At 44.9% G+C, this 22,613-nt stretch overlaps 2 protein-coding genes across 2 annotated transcripts in view; one reads left to right on the top strand and one right to left on the bottom strand.

Annotated features, from left to right (window-relative positions):
- LOC310773838 (rho GTPase-activating protein 6-like) overlaps positions 1–22,613 on the bottom strand; it is a gene marked incomplete at both ends in the record, with an annotated part of 167,868 nt that overhangs the window by 45,138 nt on the left and 100,117 nt on the right. The gene's annotated exons all lie outside the window — the stretch shown is intronic.
- On the top strand, positions 2,444–6,577 carry LOC310774197 (leucine-rich repeat-containing protein 9-like; the record flags this gene model as incomplete). The annotated part of the gene is made up of 1 exon (XM_083634264.1): positions 2,444–6,577. One exon carries the CDS (start codon positions 2,444–2,446, stop codon positions 6,575–6,577), a length of 4,134 nt encoding a protein of 1,377 aa, XP_083490390.1.

Genomic DNA, 22,613 nt, shown 5'->3' with positions numbered 1-22,613 from the left:
CCCTGCGCTGTCCGCTACAAAAACAACTCTCTTCTTCATGACGTTCTTTCATATTTGGCGCCGTGACCGCCGGAAGTGTTAATAGGACCCGGAAGAATTTGGCCCACTGTAAGGTCTGAACATAAGGTGAATAGATAAATAAAAATCCAGAAGAAGAGGAAGAGAACCCTAATCCCAAATAGAAAGCGAAAAGACAAAACAGTTTGTGCGTCAGTGCATTGGTCCAGCAGTTCTCCAGGGTATTGAGGTTCGAGTGGGTCCCCAGAAAAATTTACAATATTTTAATTTCACTATATTATTTCATTGACTAGAAATTAGCCCAATAATGTAGAATAATGACTGTTGATAGGTTTCACACTCATCCCTGTTAATCTGCCAATCTAAGAGTGTAGACACAGTTAGGGAAAAAAAAATCACCTGAGACTACAAAAAGGTTGAGAAACACTTGTACCACGGAGCTTTTTCATATTGTATCTGGGCATTTTAGGACCAAGGTGAAATAACTGTTAAGAGAAAACTGCGTTTAATGCTGCTGGCACACTAAACATTTATGGTGTTACTTTTTAGATATTACAATACGGCAATGATAGCAATGACATGGACTTTCAAAGCAAGTGTATGGTTTGGCAGAGGCATATTTGGAATTCTGGTATTGGGCTGGTTTTATTGGCTGTTATGATGGTTTTATCACACAGACCTGGCAACCCCTCTCCCTGACTAACTGACCTGGATTTGCCTCTTGGATTCTCATCATGCCCTGGTCAAAAGATATGCTGACTCTCTCCTCTAGTCCCAGGCCCAGTCAACATGAGTAGAGCGCACAGCTGTGTTGAACATAGCTTGGAATTGGTTCTTCCTCCTACTTTGCCTTGCAAACCAATGATTTGCTTGTAAGGCGTGTTGGAAAATGTTCAAAATGGTTTGTGAGCTTGCTGGAGCCAGGCAGTAAACAATGGATAACTTCACTGCCATTTGAGTCCTGCCTCTGTCCCACTGTATCTCCTCTCCTCTCTGCCCCTTCTTCCATATCTAACACCCCCTTCCCTTCCTTTCTCCTCAACCATCCTCCATCATTTTTTACTTCCTCTCCTTGTCTCTAACCACCACACACTCTCTCTCTCTCTCTCTCTCTCTCTCTCTCTCACACACACACACACACACACACACACACACACACACACACACACACACATACACACACACACACACACACACACACACACACACACACACACACACACACACACATTCCCACCCAAGGAATTTACGTAATCTCCACTACATGCCAGTCAGTATACCCCCCTTCTCTCTCTCTCTCTCTCTCTCTCTCCTCCCCTCCTCTCTCTCACTCAGACCAGAGTAGTCGCCTGAGCTAATTAAGCTGGTTAATCATTACTAATACAGTGTGGAAAGTAGTGATTTCAATGATTCTAGTGTGTGTGTGTGTGTGTGTGTGTGTGTGTGTGTGTGCGCGAGCGCGCGCGCACAGCACCATTTGAGGGGTCATGTGCATTTTAGCATAAATAAGTGGAAAAAGCTTCCTTGCTCCACTTGAATGGTGACAAACTGATTATGGCCTGATGGCAGCAGTGTGGAAAGGGTCTAATCAGCACACATTGTGTGTGTGTGTGTGTGTGTGTGTGTGTGTGTGTGTGTGTGTGTGTGTGTGTGTGTGTGTGTGTGTGTGTGTGTGCGTGCGTGCGCGCGCGCGTGTATGTGTGCGTCGTGTGTCTGTGTCATGGAATGTTTTGAATCGCAACTCCTATCATTTGTAAAGTAAAAGCGGTCTGTCCGTATCTCCATACGAAAGTAGACCAATCACACCTCACGCTGCTATGACAGCACCGATGAGGTCATAACTCACTGTTGATGTCATAGAGTCAATGAGCAATTGTGATGTCGTCATCAGTGATGATGTCATCAGTGATGTCATGAGTGAGTGATGTCATCAGTGATGTGATCAGTGAGTGACGTCATCAGTGATGTCACTCAAACAATTGTGATGTCATCAGTGAGTGAAGACACCGATGGAAGTGACCTGGCCACCAGGCCGAGACATCTAGAACTGTATGACATCATCTGTGATGTATGACCTCATCACTCTCTGTGACATGAGCAGTGATTTATGACATCATTGGTGATATCTGATGAAGGTCGCCATGACGGAAACCTCAATGCTCCTCAACAAATAAACTGTGAGTTAAGTCTACAATGCGGTGTGCGGACTACTTTTTTAGCCTGCTATTGATCGTCTGTTGTCCTGCACCTGCAACGCTGAGTGGATGTGCGTGCTCTACTTTAGTTTGTGATCATCGGTGATATATGGCATCACTATAGTGTGACGTGCTCACCAGGCCGAGCCATCAGAACTGTATGACATCATCACTGACCTGGCCACGTTCTTTCTTAATTTAACTTTGTTTCCATGCCACGACAGAAACGTATGATACGGAGTGAAAAACAAAAGCTCCATGGTGATGAGAAGGTCATCAAAGAACTGTGCATGGCCAATGGAGTATCTTATGGAAAAATAGACCAAGATGGGAGCACCATCAGCTCCCTGGAGGTCTTCTTCTCAGGTTATCCCCGGATGGTTGGACTTTCCTTCTTCCCCAGGCTCTGCCAGCTCACTGTAGTAGGCCAGAACATAAGGCACGTTCAAGGCCTTGACTGCTGCCCTCTGCTCGAGGAGCTCTGGCTGGTCGAATGCCAACTGACAGAAATATCTGGACTACAGAATTCCATTCAACTACAGAAACTCTACTTATATGGTAATCAAATCAGTGAAATAGAGAATTTGGAATTGAATATCAACCTACAAGTGCTGTGGCTCAACAACAACTGCATAACTCGCATAGAGGGGTTGAATACTCTTCGAAAACTGAAAGAACTGAACCTTGCTGACAACAATATTGAGAAGATCGGTCATAGCCTTGATCTTAATGTCAACCTTCAAAACGTTAATCTGTCTGGGAACAAGATCAGCTCCTTTAAGGAGCTGACCTTCCTGGCCCATTTACCCCACCTGAGAGAGCTGGGACTGAAGGACCCACAGTCAACCCCAAACCCAGTGTGTCTGCTGTGTAACTACGCCACACATGTCCTTTACCACACGCCAGGCCTCCAGCGACTTGACACCTATGACGTCTCAAGCAAGCAAGTGAAGGAAGCAGCTGAGTCCACAGTAATGAAGAAAATGATGTACTACAACATGTGTGTCCACACTGCTCAGGGGAGGCTGGCAGAAACCCAGGCCAGTCTGCTGGAGCAGAGGAAGAGGCTGTTGGGGGTACCTGAGGACTGCATCAGGACACTCAATTATGCCCTCAAAAACCTGGAGTGTGAGCTCTCAGAAGTGCAGGCCATTTTCAGGACATTTGCCCCCACGTGTGAAGATGGAGATGAAGATGAAGATGGATCCCCACTGATGGAAGGTTCAGCGGACGGCGGTGACATGTCCGCTGCCATCAGCCGCGATCCCACCTTCGAGCACAAAATGCTCAGCAAGATGGCTGCTCTGAGGGAGAGGCTGAGCGTGTGGAGCAGGAGACTGGAGGAGATTGAGGCCTGGTATGAGCAGGAATTGGCCCAAGCCACAAACAGGAAGGAGTATATGGTACACCTTCTGTTAATAGAGCTGGAGACTGTTGGAAATATTCGTTTCGAGGAGGGCTGCTCCACAGACGACTGGTTTATTAGCTGTTACAACCTCCTGCTGTCCCGTTTCTCTGCTACGGACTACAAGGTTCATGGAATCACTGGTATCAAGATCAATCGTATTATCCGCATCCACAACCGTGTTTTGAGGCTTCGCTTTGAGGACAAACTCCATACCCTCTTAGCCAGTGAAGAGTTGGCTGTGTTTTCACAGAATTACAAACGCTGGCTGGAGTACCTTTTCTATGTATCTGACCCTGAAAGAACCAGTGAGAAGAATGAAACCTTGTATGTTGCAGAAGAAGGCTTCAAAACAGCAGAAAAGTACAAGGCCTTAGGAAGAGAGCGTGCTGTACCCTTATCCAACAGCCTGAGCGTGACTGAACAGCCCAGAATTGAGTACACGCTGCATCATGCCAGCCAAGGCAACTCAAACAGAATCCCTTTCAAACACGGTCAGATCATTGTTTCCAAGGTGTTTCTGGGCCTTAGTTTACCCATCCGACAAGGAGAGCCAGTGGACAGCAACAACTATCCCAAAATCCAGTCTGTGTATCGCAATGTGAACACTAAATGCAGAACTATGATGAGTGAAGAGAGCCCCAACTATTCAAAAACACACAGTGGTCGTGAGTACAGTCCCAGACAGTGGCAGTGGTTTGTGTTTGACCATGAGCTGGTCTTGCCTGAGTACATCATTGACTTTGAGTACATCGCCAAGGACCAAGGCACAGATGAGCCTCCCACCAATAATATCAGCTTGGACAAGGAGGTCCTCAACATGGAGCCCATGCTGAAACCATGGCCCAAGATGTTGAGGGTGGATGAGAAAGCTCTGCTTAATGCAGCCAGAGCCAACATACTCAGTCAGATCACTGTGCTGAACCTCCATGGCAACAGTCTGAAGAAGCTAAAGGGGATTTCCTGCCTGACGGCTCTGCGGCATCTTACCATCAGCTTCAATGAGTTCACACGCCTGGATGACATCTCACACATGCCCAACCTCGAGTTTGTGGATGTCAGCTTTAACCACCTGGTGACCCTACATGGGATGAGGGAGCTGGGAGGGCTGAAACAGCTGGACTTGCGTTGGAACAAGCTGACCAAGGCACGAGAGGAGACGGCTGTGCTGAGAAAACACACGCCTGCCCTGCTGAAGCTGGACACACGACACAACCCCTGGTACCAGCCGGAGTTGGTCAGGATGACGATACTGGGCCGTGTCATGACCCTCACACACCTGGATGATGTGCTGGTAGCAGAGGAAGAGGCTGTAGCTGCTGTTCAGATGGCTGCTGGCTCCAAAATTAACCAGGCGTCTCTTCTGGATCATTCCCATACCAACAGTGAACGACCCCGCACCATCAGTGTGCTTTCAGCAGCCCAGCTCCTGTCTCAACTCAGTCCAGCACCCTGGGGCCTCAACAGAGACCTGGAACCAGGCTGGACTGCAAAGATCACAGCCCTGAACTTGGACAGCCAGAGGATTTCCAAGCTGACCCACCTGGACAAGCTGGTCAACCTGCGCTGGGCCTCCTTCAATGACAATGACATCTCTAAAGTGGATGGACTTGACAACTGCCTGTACATGGAGGAGCTTTCCCTCGACAACAACTGCATCAGCACACTGGATGGACTGTCAAAACTGCATTGTCTAAACAGGCTGAGGGTGAATGGGAACCACCTGTCTTGTCTGGATGCCTCAGTCCTGGACCAGTTGCCCAACCTGCACTTTCTGTCAGTGGAGAACAACTATATAAAATCCATGCATGGGATCCAGAGGGCTCGCTCCCTCCTTGAGCTCTACATTGGCGGCAACCACATTTCTACCACACGAGACATGTACTATATGAAGGGACTGGCAAACCTTGTCATTCTGGATTTTTATGGGAATCCATTAGTAGAGAAACTGGAAAACTATCGGATCTATGTGGTGTTCCAACTGCCTTCCCTAAAAGCACTGGATGGGATTGCGGTGGAAGTGACAGAGTGTGAGAATGCAAAGGATATGTTTGAGGGACGACTCACCCCTGACATGGTGGCAGAGAAGCTGGGCCACTCAAACTACTCTGACATTACAAACCTCACCCTGCAGTCCTGCTCTATTAAGATGGTGGACCTGTCTCCAGCAGAGTGGTTCCACAACCTGCACAGTGTCAACTTTGAGCACAACAACCTCACCTCCTTCTCTGGCCTCATCTACCTGCCCAACATCAAGGCTCTGTGTCTGAATCATAACCACATCGAGTCCATCCTACCCAGGCAGAAAGCCCTGGCCCATCTGACGAACAGCCAGATGCTTTATCACAAAGTCAACTCCAGTGGCTACGGCCAGCAGAGCTCATCTAAAGGCAACAGGGAAGCTGGAACCACGGATAGCCTGGAGCCACTGATGGGCAGCCTGGAGGTGCTGCATTTGAGTAACAATGGCATCTCCAATATGGCCAATCTGCAGCTCAGCAGGCTCACCAATCTGAAAACACTCTTGCTTCATGATAATCAGATCAGTCAGGTGGAGGGCTTAGAGGGCCTTTACCAGCTCAGAGAGCTGGTGCTAGACAGGAACCGGATCAAGGTGCTGATGAAGAACTCCTTTATAGCGAATAATGTCCTGCTTGAGCTGCACCTATTGGGGAACAACATCCGGGAGCTCAACCATCTGGAGACCCTGACTGAGCTCCGCAAGCTGTTCCTTGGCATGAACAAGGTACAGGACATTGCAGAGCTTGAGAAACTAGAAGTGCTTCCCTCACTGACTGAACTATCTGTTGTCAACAATCCTGTGGCCCAGTATTCCCTCTACAGGCCAAAAGTAATGCTACGTCTCTCCACGTTGCAGGTGCTGGATGGAGTGTTGGTCACCCTGGAGGAGAGGACCAGGGCTGAACACCTCTATACAGAGGGAGGAACTATATCCTGAATGCTGAACCTTACAGCACTTTCGACTCTGTGGGCTCTGATCATCGAGTAGTCTCCATGAGGGTGCGACTGAGCGTGTCAAGCCCAATGAGCCGATATGACTGGAAGGCATCCTCGGCAAGTCCTGACCTTCAAGCCAAGATACACAGTAGAGGTAAGAAATTGCTTTCAGCTACTGGGTGAGGAGGAGGAGCCAAGTGCAAAGTATGGGTGGTATATAAGATATGTGTGACAGAGGGTAGTGACCTGGGCACCAGGCCAAACCTTTCTTTTGTTGGGTCCGGTGTACGAGATTAAACCGGTTTGATTTCATGCCAACCGGCTGAACCGACATGTATCTTTATGCCACATTCTGGCAAATTAAAAGGCAGCCTCAGCAACCTATGCCGACGGCGTCACAGGGCCAACTTCTATTGCATTTAGTAATAAGCAACATGACAATGTGATTAATCGAATGTTTATTAGTTATAGTTTGTTTATAAACGGACTAATGGAGGTGAAGCAGCAACATGAACGGAGATCACTAGAGGGGCAGATGCGTACAGCGTCTGAGTTTTGGGGTGGAGATAATAAACGGGATAGTGCAGTGAACTGACTGTAGCAGTCACCACTCACCTGGCTAAAGATATGGTGTCCGACAAGAGTGGAAAAGGAGTCTTTTAAATCCATGCTTCTGACACTCGACATCAATATGATCCACCAGGTGAAAGTATTTCTCTTAAGTTGTTACACCGTTTAGTCAGTCTGCTTCTTCTTTTTATTTGTTTTGTTGGTGGTTTGCAAACCAGCTTAGAGGTGCATTATCACCACCAAGTGGACTGGAGTCACACTACAGTCATTCATAGGCTCCACTCAGGAGTGCTAGTCAAGTGTGACACTTAGTGGTAAAATTCGGTATACCGGTTAGGTGCAGTTTAATGTATAATATCGAACTGGTTTTAAAAAATGCACACTGACCCAGTTGTATGTCCCAACTAGTCGGTGCCTAGTTGGGACATACAGACATACGGACATACATACATACAGTACAGAGAGACAAGCAGACAAGCAGACAGAGAGACAGACAGACAGACAGACCAATCAACCTTATAGATGCCTCGGCCCCTCGGGGGTGAGTAGATCTGAATTTTCATTTTTGGGCGAATGTATCCTTTAATTAAGGATTTGAACCAGTGCCCATACACTCCTATCACTCTTAACCACCCTGTGTTGACATGTTATGCTTCCTAACAAATCAATATCCAACATATCCAGCAACTTTGCCTAACTTGCCAAGTAAGACATAATCGACAGTAGCCATATGTCCATGAAACTGCACAAGAACTTTATGTCTCAGATGAGTCAGAAACATTTTTATGGACTTTGTGAAATCTTTCCATCTCAAGATGTGGTTGAACTCATCATGTCAAGAAGCCCTTGCTGGACAAAGCAGTCAATTCCACCGTATATGTCCTCACGCAGAAATTGATTGATACCAGCTGCGTGCATATCTGTGTCTTTGTGACCTGGCCCTGAGTTTGCCAAATCAATTCTCAATCAGTCATTTTGTCTTTTGCCACAATGAAAACCATAAATGTCTGCTTTAGTTCAATTACATGGCGTCAAACACGCAACTGACGGACAATTTCCATGTGCTCACAAGAAAATGCTTTCAACCAAATAGGCAAAGCCTGTGAGATCGAGGCTGTAATCACAAAGTAATAAAAGGCGGATTGGAAAAGCTTTTCAATTGAAAAATGTCTTCTTACACACACACACACACACACACACACACACACACACACACACACACACACACACACACACACACACACACACACACACACACACACAGCTGCAGAGCACATGCACTTGTCAGCCAGTTATTGTGTTTGTAAGTGGACATGAGCAGCGGCGAACCCTCCGCCTTAGCTGCTTCATACTGATTAGGTGATCAATCATAAAGTGTGTGCATGCAGTGTGTGTGTGTGTGTGTGTGTGTGTGTGTGTGTGTGTGTGTGTGTGTGTGTGTGTGTGTGTGTGTGTGTGTGTGTGTGTGTGTGTGTGTGTGTGTGTGTTGATGTACAGCAGGCATTCCAAAGGATGGCTTTACCGGTAATCAACTCACTTTGTATCATTAATAATGTCGGTAATATAAGAACATGGGCAGCCTTAATCTTCTCTCTCTCTTTACCTCACAGAGAAAAATGCTCCTGCTCCTGTTTGCAGAAAATAAACAATAACAGCTGCCCTCGGAGCAGATTCCATGTCTTTAACAGAACTACCGCAGCTCCGTTGTGACGCGTTGTGATGTAAAACGTGTCAGAACAGAGCGCTTTGCCAGAGGAGGAAATGGGAGATCTCAGTGAGGAAAACACAGAGAGAAGGTAAACACTGCCCATGTGCTTATATTACCGAGATTATCAATGATACAAAGTGGGTTGATTACCGGTAAAGCCATCCTTTAAGAATGCTGCGGCTTAATTTGAAAACTGAAAATCTTCTGCTGCCCATAACCTTTAATCACAACTCTGATCAACACACAAGACTACATTTCATGAACAGGACATGTGAACGTGAGCATATGGGCAATGCAGTGCAAATTAATAATCCAGCATGATAGCAATGTTTGTTTCACTTTGGAAATAGAAACTGAAGAAGAATGATTAAAAACTTTATTTAAAAAAACATTGAAAAAAAAAATATTTATCTGCGATTTTTTTTTTCTTTACGTTTTGGTCCGAGTGAAATGTTCTCTCCTGTTTCTAAATAGCTGAATTGTTTGGTTTGACCAAGTAAAAATATTTGTATACACATTTTTACAAAATGTCTATGGGAAAATAAATGAAAGGTCTCTGGTGCGCATGTTGAAGCAGGAAGTGAAGTCGACTTTGGGTCTCTAGCTGCGACCAGATGCAATGTCAGTCACTGTGATGCCATCCACTCCATTGTGATGTGACCCCCTGCATTGACATTGATCTTGTGGACCAAACATTTTTTTTCGTTTTCTTTTTTTGTGGACCGACCGACCGACCGACCGACCGACCAACCAACCAACCAACCAACAGAGTGACTTATAGAGCTGCTGGCCATGCTGGCCACAGCTAAAAAGTCAGCAGAGTGACTTCTAGAGCTGCTGGCCACAGCTAAAAAGTCAGCAGAGTGACTTCTAGAGCTGCTGGCCACAGCTAAAAAGTCAGCAGAGTGACTTCTAGAGCTGCTGGCCATAGCTAAAAAGTCAACAGAGTGACTTCTAGAGCTGCTGGCCACAGCTAAAAAGTCAGCAGAGTGACTTATAGAGCTGCTGGCCACAGCTAAAAAGTCAACAGAGTGACTTCTAGAGCTGCTGGCCACAGCTAAAAAGTCAACAGAGTGACTTCTAGAGCTGCTGGCCACAGCTAAAAAGTCAACAGAGTGACTTCTAGAGCTGCTGGCCACAGATAAAAAGTCAGCAGAGTGACTTAAAGAGCTGCTGGCCATAGCTAAAAAGTCAGCAGAGTGACTTATAGAGCTGCTGGCCATAGCTAAAAAGTCAACAGAGTGACTTCTAGAGCTGCTGGCCACAGCTAAAAAGTCAACAGAGTGACTTCTAGAGCTGCTGGCCACAGCTAAAAAGTCAGCAGAGTGACTTCTAGAGCTGCTGGCCACAGCTAAAAAGTCAGCAGAGTGACTTAAAGAGCTGCTGGCCATAGCTAAAAAGTCAGCAGAGTGACTTATAGAGCTGCTGGCCATAGCTAAAAAGTCAACAGAGTGACTTATAGAGCTGCTGGCCATAGCTAAAAAGTCAACAGAGTGACTTCTAGAGCTGCTGGCCACAGCTAAAAAGTCAACAGAGTGACTTCTAGAGCTGCTGGCCACAGCTAAAAAGTCAACAGAGTGACTTATAGAGCTGCTGGCCATAGCTAAAAAGTCAACAGAGTGACTTATAGAGCTGCTGGCCATAGCTAAAAAGTCAACAGAGTGACTTAAAGAGCTGCTGGCCATAGCTAAAAAGTCAGCAGAGTGACTTATAGAGCTGCTGGCCACAGCTAAAAAGTCAACAGAGTGACTTATAGAGCTGCTGGCCATAGCTAAAAAGTCAACAGAGTGACTTAAAGAGCTGCTGGCCATAGCTAAAAAGTCAACAGAGTGACTTAAAGAGCTGCTGGCCATGCTGGCCACAGCAATGATTTTATAATCAACAGTAGGCTACTGATTGGAGAAAGCAGCAGGTGTGCCAGTTTCGTGGCTCGCAAAGTGAGGCTCAATGAATCCCAGGGGGCTCTGAGGGGGCTCTATATAGTGGGTCTCCAACAAAATTAGGGCTTATTTAATTTCATTAGTATTTAATTCAATAGCAATTACCCCCAATCATAGTCTAATCATAGATGTCACTCTCACCACTATTATCTCCCCAGTGTAGACACTTATACAATTCATTATTACTTCAACAAACACAACATTCCCATAGGGAATGTGGCCAAATGTGCCTGAGGTAAAACGCCTAATCATTCATCATCAGTGGGTTCTTCTGTTTCTTTGTTGTTTTCTTTGATTAAAACAAAAAGAAAAGATATTCCAAAAATAGCACCAATGCTGGCACAGCATATCTTTTCCCCTTGTACAGCACTTAATGAACATGTATGCAACTGATTGTATGTCAGTCAGTCATGTTGGCTGGGTAAGTGGCCCAGTGGGTATTACCGTAGTTTCCCATCGAACTCTTCGCCGTCCGAGGAGCACTCTACCATATCAGCACCGTGAGAACAGGGTCACACACACACGCACGCATGCACGCACGCATGCACGCACGCACGCACACACACACACACACACACACACACACACACAGACACACACACACACACACACACACACACACACACACACACACACACAGAAGGCATTACAGAAACCACTCCCAGATAACTAATGTGCCACTCCATCATTCTTGGAATGTTCTGAAAAATAGATTCCGAGATTTGAAGCGACGTCCGTGCCAAAAAGCCGTAACAACGCGTCAAGAACACGTAACAACACGTCAAGCCGCAGACGTACAATAGCGTAATCTGACTGTGTATATTTACATTTACAGACTCTGATGAGCAACATACTAATATACCTTGTAATGGTGAGTCAAATCAAGCACACATTAAGTATTGGAAATACTAAAATGTTTGTTTGTCAAGGACGAGGCTGTGTGTCCCTAAGCCGATTATTACTGTATACATTCCATAACGCACACAAAGAGCTTGACAAGCGTACATGTATGCATTTAGTGGATAGGCTCCTGTAACAAACACACATACACACACATGCACACTTACACAACAACGATACCTAACCAGACATCAAGGCAATCTGAGCCCATCAGTTCCTGCTGACCAGACAGATGACCACTGAGAAGAGGAGGGGGACCTTTTTTAATATAATATTATTCTACTTTCATTTCCAAATTGCAATGTTTTTGCCACAGTGGATGACTCCTTGACTAAGAAGGTTTTCTCACTGTAGAACTCTATACTCTGTAGAACATGTCTATGAGTTATGATTTATAGGCATCTGATGATGAGTCATTTGTGGAACTGGTGTTACAGGTGTCATCTTTGCCCGAGTGACACTGCCCACCAACTGCATTCAAAACGCAGATCGATTTGGATGAATGAAGCAATGCAGGAGAGCGTTCATCTCTTCATTTCTCATGGATTATGCTGTATAGGCTACTTGCTGCAACCCTTTCCTCCTTAATCACAGATCAGAGGGCACTTACTTAACACCCCTGCCTTTGTTTTTCATCGGCGTAAGTGTGTGCGCGAGATTATGTGTTAATCCTATTAGGGAATGGGTTCATTAGTTTTTCACAGGACATTAGTCGATGAAAGCAGGCCCGGTTTTACAGGGGTGCAAAAGCACGCATTGCACCCTTATTTTAATTGTCTGCATGCTCAGTTGAAAGGAGTGTTTTTGTTTTTTTTAATAAATGCTGCAGCTGCACACTTACTGTTTAAACTTGAATTATAATTGTTGTTTTTCTTTGTTCTTTGATGTGAATTTCTGGCTTTTTGGCACCTATATGTAACCTTTTAAGGTTGAGATAATTGTATTATCATTATATGGTCCAAATATTTCAGTAAAGCACTTGAAACACTTGAGATATTCTTGCTTGGCTGGTATCATTCTACTTGAAATTATGGTAAAATGCATTATTTTTAGTAAAATAACATGTCAAATTTTTCGGGCGCATGTGCACCCCTTCCTATATAGGATGCGGTGCCGCGTCTATGTGCCGACAGGCCGCAATGCCGATAGCCCACAAGTAGAACCAGCTGAGCGAGGCGGCGTGCAGCGTGTCGGTGGACCGGCTCGAGCTAAGCTCTCCCAGCCCCCACGCCTAAACCTAACCATCCCCCAGACCCTAACCCTAAACCTAACCTCTCCCACCCCCCACGCCTAAACCTAACCTCCCCCCCACGCCTAAACCCAACCTCCCCCAGACCCTAACCCTAAACCTAACCTCTCCAACCCCCCACGCCTAAACCTAAGGTCGGCATTGCGGGTGGTCGGCATAGCGGGTGGACACCCTAGGATGCATCCCTAGTCATCTTGTTCTGGAACCGGCCCTGGATGAAAGTGCGTGCACATTCTCTCGGTTTTCACACTGTGCTTCATCCACCGTGTCCGTCTAACGCAGCGGGGTCCGAGTAAAGAGCGTTTATTTTCCACGTGCGTGCCAGATCCCCCCGGTTAATCCTGAGAGGCCGTTAAAGAGAGGGGGATTATTACAGCATGCTGGCCCTCACAATCCGGATGGTGTTGCTGCTGATGACAGAGTCAGGCCAAGGCTGTGGTCATTTTGTGGCACACATGGCAGCATTTACGCGCATCTTAAATGTACCGGGGGGGGGGCACGTGCAGATGTACAGGTATCGCGCACGTGTGTTCAAAATGCTACACGTCATCGGCTACATGTCTGCTACACATGAAGAATCCTTTAGAATCTGCACACACATGTCGGAGAGATCCAGTAAAGGAGCAGGGACTGCATGGAATCTGTGTAAAACGAAGGCATCGGGACAACGCGATAAGCAATCTGTCTGTTGTGCTAGTGCGGGCAAGCCGGTGTCGTTTTATAGCTGGTTTTGTGGAGATGTATTAAAATGGACAAACTGCACGAGATGTACAGTAGATGGTCCAACAAAAGAAGAAGAAGAAGAAGAAGAAGAAGAAGAAGAAGAAAAGGCTTTGTTTAAGAATTTTATAGTACTGGAAATTTATGGTAGGATCAATTTTGTTGCTTATAGTCACAATGAAGTGAAGAGTTATTTTTTCATCTTGTAATCTCCATGTCGTATACACCTATTCATCAATTCCATTTCATTTTTGCTGGTGTTTTTCTTACTTACTTTTGGACTGCCTCTCCCAAACTCATATCCCATTGGTTTATGCTTTTGAATGATCCCTCTCCACATTATGTCCCACCCCAATATATATAATAATATATATTTCAACAGGAAATACATCGAATGAATGAAGCAAGATTCTCACAAATGCTTCATTGTAACCAATTAAATCAAGTGAGCTCATCTAGAGCAGTGGTTCTCAAACTCTTTCATGTCAAGGACCCCTAAACTAACACCTTTGTGTTTGTTTGTTATCTATTTGCACATATTAAGATGAAAAACAGACAAAAGGGGCAAAAGAAGAAGAGGATTTGTGCCAGTAAAGACAGGAAACCCTATACTAAATTAGGCCACGGACCCCCATTTGATAAGATTTTATCCCAGTGTCCCCATCTGATACGAGTTTTGCTTTTAGATGTTTTATTACAGAAAGTGTATGAAACCCATGAGCAAAATAGTCATACATTCTGTCATTGTGTTACTTATGGGTGGAATTATAGTGGAAATAAATGATTTGCCCGGGACCCCCTGAAGGACCCCTGGGGGTCCCCGGGACCCCACTTTGAGAACCACTGATTTAGAAGATACTGCAGCAGCCTTTGTGTATTTGTTTCGTAACGAGTGTCAAATTTCCTTCTAGCTGTTGATGTTTCCAGTCCATTTCCATCTACTTTCACAATCACATTTCCATCGCATAAGCACCACGACACAATCGATGCGTTTCACTGTGTCTTTGTGTCCTGGGGCTCTTCCTGCTAAAGGAGATGGAGTCTTGCAGGACCTGACATCTTTCCAACTGAGAGCGTTCCACCACTGGGTTGGAATGTCTGATTTCAGCCTCTGGGCTCCTGGGGGTTCCCTCTAGACTTGATGGTTGAGCAAATGGAGTGCGCTTTCTTCATGCTTAAAGGGTCACTTCAACGAAAAACAATGCTGATTTATTTTCCACATGATCTCACTCATATCAGAAAAGTGTCAACAGTTTTGCAGGCATTCATTTAGTTTGACAGTTATTGAGAGTTGATTTGAGTTCAGCTGGTGCCAGTGATGTCATCGGAGGCACTGAATCATTTACAAGTGTTCTGATGACATCACTCGCATCAACTTCAACTCAACTCAAATCATCTCTCACTAACTGTCAATGAATGTCTGCAGAACTGTTTACAGTTCTTTGGATATGTGTGAGATTGTGTGCAAAATAAATCTGAATTTTTCGTTGAAGTGCCCCTTTCAAAGCAGAGAATTGGAAATTAAAGTTATGTGTAATGTCTTCATGTAGAGATACAGAGTGGATTGTATATCTACTATGTGTGAATGTATGAGGGGCCAATGCCTGACCAATGCCTCACTCTGTCCCACCAGGGTTTTAACCTGGATTATTTTTGTTTTAATTAAACAAATTAGGGTTTTAACCTGAATTATTTTTGTTTTAATTAAACAAATCGGACTAACACGATAATTTACCCTGTGAAAGACATACATACAACCCATCCCCCTCAACTGGTCGGTGCCGCGTCTATGTGCCGACAGCCCGCAGTGCCGACAGCCCCCAATGTCGATAGCCCACAAGCAGAACCAGCTGAGTGAGGCGGCGTGCAGCGTGTCGGTGGACCGGCTAGAGCTAACCTCTCCCAGCCCCCACACCTAAACCTAACCTCTCCCACCCCTCACGCCTAAACCTAACCTCTCCCAGACCCTAACCCTAACCTCTCCCACCCCCACCGTCTAAACCTAACCTCTCCCACCCCCCACGCCTAAACCTAACGTCTCCCACCTCCTACGCCTAAACCTAACCTCCCCCAGACCCTAACCCTAAACCTAACCTCTCCCACCCCTCACACCTAAACCTAACCTCCCCCAGACCCTAAACCTAACCTCTCCCACCCCCCACGCCTAAACCTAACCTCCCCAAGGCCCTAAACCTAACCTCTTCCACCCCGTCCGCCTAAACCTAACCTCCCCCAGACCCTAACCCTAAACCTAACCTTTCTCACCCCCCACGCCTAAACCTAACGTCGGGCGCTTGACGAGTGGAGAGTGAGAAAGGTGTTGGCTGTCGGCATTGTGGGCTGTCGGCACTGCGGGTGGTCGGCATAGCGGGTGGACCGCAACTGGTCAGCTATTTCAACGCAATCAACTCATACATCAACAACAATGTGATGTTAAAGGTACAGTTCACCCAAAGATGAAAATTCTGTCATCATCTATAGACCGTCATGCCACTTGAAGTTTGTCCACATAACACACAGGGAGGTTGCCAGCCCAATTCAAAAGTAGAGCTGTCGTGATATAGATTTTTTCCTTACCGCACAAATTACTAAAGGGTAATTTAGGGCTATCCGCGGTATTAAACGGTATTAAACAAGAAATAAGTCAACGTTTTGAATGCATTTATTCCTCTAGTAGTCTATTCTTTACCGCCTCTATAGTCAATCTTTATTGCAGTGTTGTCATTGAGAGGCCAACTTTGCAGCCGGAATATTTAATAGGTCGGCATTCAACAGGCGTTGCATTTGTGGGAAAGACGCGTTCGTTATTGAAACGCAAACTGAGACAACATGCACGCATGCTACTGTATCTGCATTTGCGGATACTTCTTATGAGCAAATATCTCCTCGACATTGCCTTGATGAAAAAACAATGGAGCTAAAAGTAATAACACGGTGGAGAGGTGTGTGCGCGGCTTGAATCTCCAGCACCATACCTTCATCTCTCTCCCACACCTGGCAGCTGCGTCAGCCAGACTCTCCTGCACTTGGCTTTATGTAGTAGGCATCTTGATTCACCTCCTCATAATCATATGAGCACCTTTTACCTCCGTTAAATTTACAACGAATCAATCAATCAATCAATCAATCAACCATCGACCGTCATTCACTTTCGTTCCAGAGTGACGTTTGGTAGCCTACTGGAGTGCCATTGTGCTTCTTGCCACTAATGGGCTATGTGTGCATTGCTTGGCCCTTGCATTAGAGCCATTGCAATTCTAATTCATTACTATCTGCGTCTCTGCTCGTTTGCGTGCGGTGCAGCGGTAATCAGCTTGACTCTGCGGTGCGACAGACGCAAGTGCCGGTAATGCAATAACCGCGACAGCCCTATACTCAACTCCCTATACAGTCACCATTGACTTCAGTACAGTACAACTAAAGTCACTGGTGAGTGGTTTTCTCTGTAATTGTGCTGCAACCTCCCTCTGTGCTATATGGACAAACTTCACCTGTGTATCAATTTGGCATGAGCTAGGGGGAGGAGATGATGACAAAATTTACTTTTTTTTTTGTGAACTATTCCTTTAAAGCATTTCGATGACCTGAGACAATGCATATCAGAGAAAACACACCAAAAGCAATGAAGTAACCTCCAACATCAGCGGCCTAGTTTCAATGCAGGATGTGTGAGCCAAGTGTTACTTCCTGGAGACCCTAGCCACACCCCTCACTCCTCGGCGAGGCTTTGTTCTCCCTGGACAGTGGATGGTAGTGTGTGTAGTAGTGTGTAGTGTACGCGTCGTGGACGTGTTTATGTGCGTACGTGAGGGTGTAACAGAGGTCGTAGATGGGTCAGGTGGTCTGTTATTGATTTCCCCCGAGGAAAGAATGATCAGAGTGCTCCAGTGCCACTGTCCTGCCAGGCACACCAGCCAACCTTCAACTGACCTCACCTCACCACATGCGGGCGTGTGGCAGTGCAGTAGGGAATGCTGTACAGACTTTAAAGTACGTGTTTATTAGTTAATGGTGATGGCTAAGTGTAGAACAGTTTAAACAGAGGCTGATAAGTGTTGATGGGGTGTTATAATGACCATGTTAAACTACTTATCACCTCCCCTGCTTGCACTGCACTTCTGTCCTTACCTTTGCAAAGTAGTGAAAGTGACCACAAGTTTGATGAGTGCTGAAAGCTGAGAAGGGATGCCAGAATTTACTGTGATGACTCCAGGGGGAATCCTGGTACGAATTCAGCAAAACATTAGCCTGGGAACCTGATGAATCTGTGAGATTTATATACATATATATATATATATATATAAATATATATATATATATATATATATATATATATATATATATATATATATATATATATATATATATATATATATATATATATATATATATACATAAAAGCTTTCCTCTGGCAAACTAACTGGACACTTGTAATGTGAAGAACGTACAGGAAGTGAAATGTGTTGCTCTGAGTGTATCGCTCTGAGTTAGCAAGATGGATTAGCGCCACTATTCTTAAATAAAACAAGTCAAGACAACAACATTTAGGGATATTTGGAGCTATTTTCCCTCCAGTGAATCAGTCATAAACACTACAGAGAGGTTAAAGTAGAGAGTACAAGCAGAAACAGTCAAATAAGGCTGATATCTGAACATGCAAACAGGGGAGTAAGCAGCATAGCAGCTGTAATTACCACTTGTGGCAGCAGAGGCCGCTGTTGCTGCTGCTCCGTAGAAAGTTACATGAATCTACAGGCCACGTGACACAAACCACTAACAGCTTTTTACTACTAAAAGGTGAATCTCTTCTGTTTTATAATGCTAGTCACCTACTACATGTATCACTCAACACAGTGGATGCTAAAGTGTTAAACAAACAATCTACTGCCTGGCATGTGGATGATTTTGGTATGTTCCCATCAACAGATAACAGTGTTTCCCACAGGATTTTGAGAATTTGTGGTGGGGGACCACAGACCCCCTAGGGGGGCGCGGGGGCATGCCCCCCCGCGAGATTTTTCAAAACATTTTAAAGTAAAATGCATGAATTTGGTGTACTTTGAGAAAGCTTAAGAGCAAAATTAAAAGGCTAGATCTATGAAGAACATGTCGTCATTACTGTGCTGTGGGTTTACAATGACAAACTAAATTTCTCCCTATAGGTCAGGGATACTCAACTTGCTTTGCCACTTTCGTGAAATGATAGAAGGCGAGGGGCCAGTTAATAAACAAACAATATACATTTTTCTGTAGCGGATTGTAGGTTTTTGGGGTGTCAGCCGGAGTTTAGGCTAACAGTGTTGTGCACACCGGATAGTTAGTTAGGTTAAGTACATACATAAGTGCCTGGGTAGCGAGCAGATGGCGGTATTTGACAATATAGCAGCTAAATCATAGATTATTGAAAGATATTCCATATTCCAGACTGAGATGCTATAACAGAAGTATTGGCCAGAATGACATGAACATTTATTGGACACTTATTCAGCGGATATCTTGCATGTTGCGTTCAGGTGCACTGTAAAAAAAAAAAAAAAAAAGAAATCTTATTGTGGCGGTCAAAATATTATTGTGGCGGCCCGCCACAAATTCCTTTATGTATGGGAAACACTGGATAAGTTGTCCAACAAACCAATACCCCCAAACACATGGTGTCGACTTTAAATGGAATCCTCATGAGACCGCATATTATTTCTCCTCATAAGATCAAATGTTGAAAAAGAACAGGGACATTAGTGAAAGGAGATACTGCTTCTTGGAACTCATGTCACCGCCCTCAGTTTCCTCGTCCAGCATCACTTTGATCTTTTCAGTTCAGAGATTTTGAAAAGTTGTATTAAAAAGAGGTCCTTTCTTTACCTTTAGGAACCTGTTTGTTCTGTTCATTTCCTGACCACAAACACGAGGAAATGTTTTATAGAATGCGACTCTCGGGGGAATAGGAGAGGGATAAACACACACAACAGCTGTGTTTTCAATGAGACAATGGAAAGCCTAAACCTAATTCGCCCGAGCAATTGTGGCAGAATTCATTTTAGCGGCCTATTACGTCACTTTCATTTTAGTGGAACATTTTTTTTAGTTAATGAAAACTGAACAATTACCATTGTCTACCCTCTTACTCACTTGGCAATCATTTGAAATGATATAGGTCAAGTTACGTTGGAGGATTTTTAGGATGCATTCTATGTAGCATGTATTTTCCCAACCTGTCCCCTAAGGAAAATGGCAGTTTGTGAAATATTCAACATTGCGGTCACATTTTGAAGCTGGAACATATTCAACAACAAAATTACTTGAGAAGAAAAAAGAAAAAAAAGAAAAAAGAAAAAGTAACCCACATGTGCATCACTCCAATGGCATCACAAAGGCCTGGTAGACTGTGTTCTGTTAGCTCTGTCTTTCACAAACAAGCAAATGTGGGGGAAATTAAACTTTAATGACAGCCTGCATAATAGAATCATAATGTCCCAGGAGATGATGAGTCGTCCGCAAAAATAGATCAGCCAATACGCAGGTGACTCAGCTAGAGAGGAGAGTAACGATGCAGCCAAGCAGCAGACAAACTGTTTGCACTGTGCACCAATTCATCCATCCATCCATCAAATCCCACACTCATCTATTTGGTCTGCGGTGTGCGCGCACATGCACACGCACACACACGCACACGCACAGGCACACGCACACGCACACACACACACACACACACGCACACGCACACGCACACGCACGCACGCACACACACACACACACACACACACACACACACACACACACACAGCGTTCCTGTTTACATACTCTCATCTTATTACTATAAACAAATGTCAGTGGAGGCAGATGGTGACGAGACACTCTGAGGGCTCCCTATCTCTCCAGCGCGTCTCTTTTTGATTTTATTTTTGTCCCTCTGGTTTTTCTCTTCTTCTTCCCCATTTCTTTTCCCAGCCGTCGACAACAGGGTTTGTCTTAGGGATGCCAATTTTAATCAATTTCCTTCATCAATTAATTGGTCATGTTAATAAATAATTAATTAATCATTATATTAAAAAAAATGCTTTTGAAAAAAAAGAAAATACAAAATGCATGTTTTTACACCTGTCTTTAGGGTTACTCAAGTTAATCAACCAACCAAACGTCCTGCATTAGCTGTCATTGTGCTTGTAGACGTGCTGTATTTGCAACATTGTATTACAATATTTACAATGAATACTGTTGTGTTTTTGGGTGTAATTCTCTTACACTGGCTTTCTTATTCTTCTGTATAAGCGGTTCAAGTAAAATTTTGCCGAGAAAATAGCACATAGCCTACATTGAAGATTAATCGGTGAATTTGTTTGATTAATCGATTGACGATTAACATCCCTAGTCTGTCTGTATGTATGTCTGTCCCCACAAAAGTAGACCAATCAAAGCTCACACTGTGACATGCATGACATCACGTGTCTGAAACACCACACCGGGCATCAAAGGAGGCACACGTGATTCTCAGCCCACCAGAAATGTTCAAATCTGCGCAGACAACCATGCAAAAATGTCCAAAAAGTGTCAATATCTAAGGTTAATGTCAATGAAAGGGCCATGTAATCAGCTCGTCATAACTCACATTCCATTCTATCCGCGATGTCCCGGCCACAGCTCATGGCTATTTCTACCCCAAACCCCCCCCCCCCCCCACACCTCACGGGAGCATATTGTAATGATTTATATGGAAACTTAACTGTTTACAAATTATATAATTGTCTGGGGTAGACGTGATCTGCAGGCCAGGGGGTCTGTCCTGGCTCATGGAGACCGACTTTGATGCATAAAATCCGCATCGAGGTGACTTCCATGCTTGGGGCTCTCTTCTGGCTCATGGAGGCCGACTTTGGTGCTTAAAATCCAGCTACAGGTGACCTCGAGTCTTGGGGTCTCTCCTAGCTTTATGGAGGGGGATGCAAGTCTCGGCAGTTTGTACCTGCCGAGATTTGCATCCCTGTTTTTAAGTTAAAACAGCTCCAAAATGTGGTGGGGATGCAATTCTCTGCGGGGCTGCAGAACTCAGGCATGACACCGGGAAGCGGCTGTCTGCCTGGGGGAACTGCCAGCCGGTTTGCTGCTCTGGGGCCTGGGTGCAGTGAGCCAGCCAGCCTCTGTAACCTGGAGTTACACGTCCCCGGTAAGTACGTCACAATACGTAAGTTAGATACTCTCACAATGCCGTTTCAGCTGGACTTTAAGCTGTCTATCACCATGGAAGTGAAGAGATTGTATAATGAGCATATTACCCCACCCGTAACCATATCGTGTGGAAGCCACACCGTTATTAGACTAATAGTTTTGCTATATTTTCGTGGCGCGGGAGGCAAAATGCCACACTGCCAAATGTGAATTTGACAAAAAAAGGGGGGGGAATAAAAAAATCAAATGTATGCTCTCAAGTTAAAGAGACAGGTGTGCGGTTAGGGGTTTCTTCTCACATGTTGTGGGCTGCCAGTGTCCTCTCCTGTTAACCTGTCTCTAACAATACACAAGTGTGCAAATGTACTGTTTTAATGTAACATGTAAGGGAAACAGACTGTGCCGGCCCACCAAGATGTCACCATGCCCCTTATCAAAGCTGAACTAATTGCCCACTTGGTGTCTTCATAAAGCAGCTGGGATATACTGAGCTCCTTAAGTATTTATGATGGCTTTAGATTCACTATTTTCAGGTGAAATCTGTGTCGCTGTACTTATGGAGCTCCTGCAACTTATACTTCAAATAGCACTTATTATCTGCAATAACCCACACATACACTGCATTTAATCTGCAATCTTGTCTCTCTAACCTGAGACACAAAACTGTATTTCAAGAGGGGGAATAGTAATAAGAGTAAAGAGTGTAAAAATCCATAAAATGGGCATGTGTGTGTGTGTGTGTGTGTGTGTGTGTGTGTGTGTGTGTGTGTGTGTGTGTGTGTGTGTGCGT

The sequence above is a fragment of the Poromitra crassiceps genome, assembly GCF_964638095.1.
Source record: "Poromitra crassiceps genome assembly, chromosome: 3".
NCBI lineage: Eukaryota > Metazoa > Chordata > Actinopteri > Beryciformes > Melamphaidae > Poromitra > Poromitra crassiceps.
Note: the sequence above shows the minus strand (reverse complement) of the source record. Positions and strands in the feature narration are given on the sequence as shown.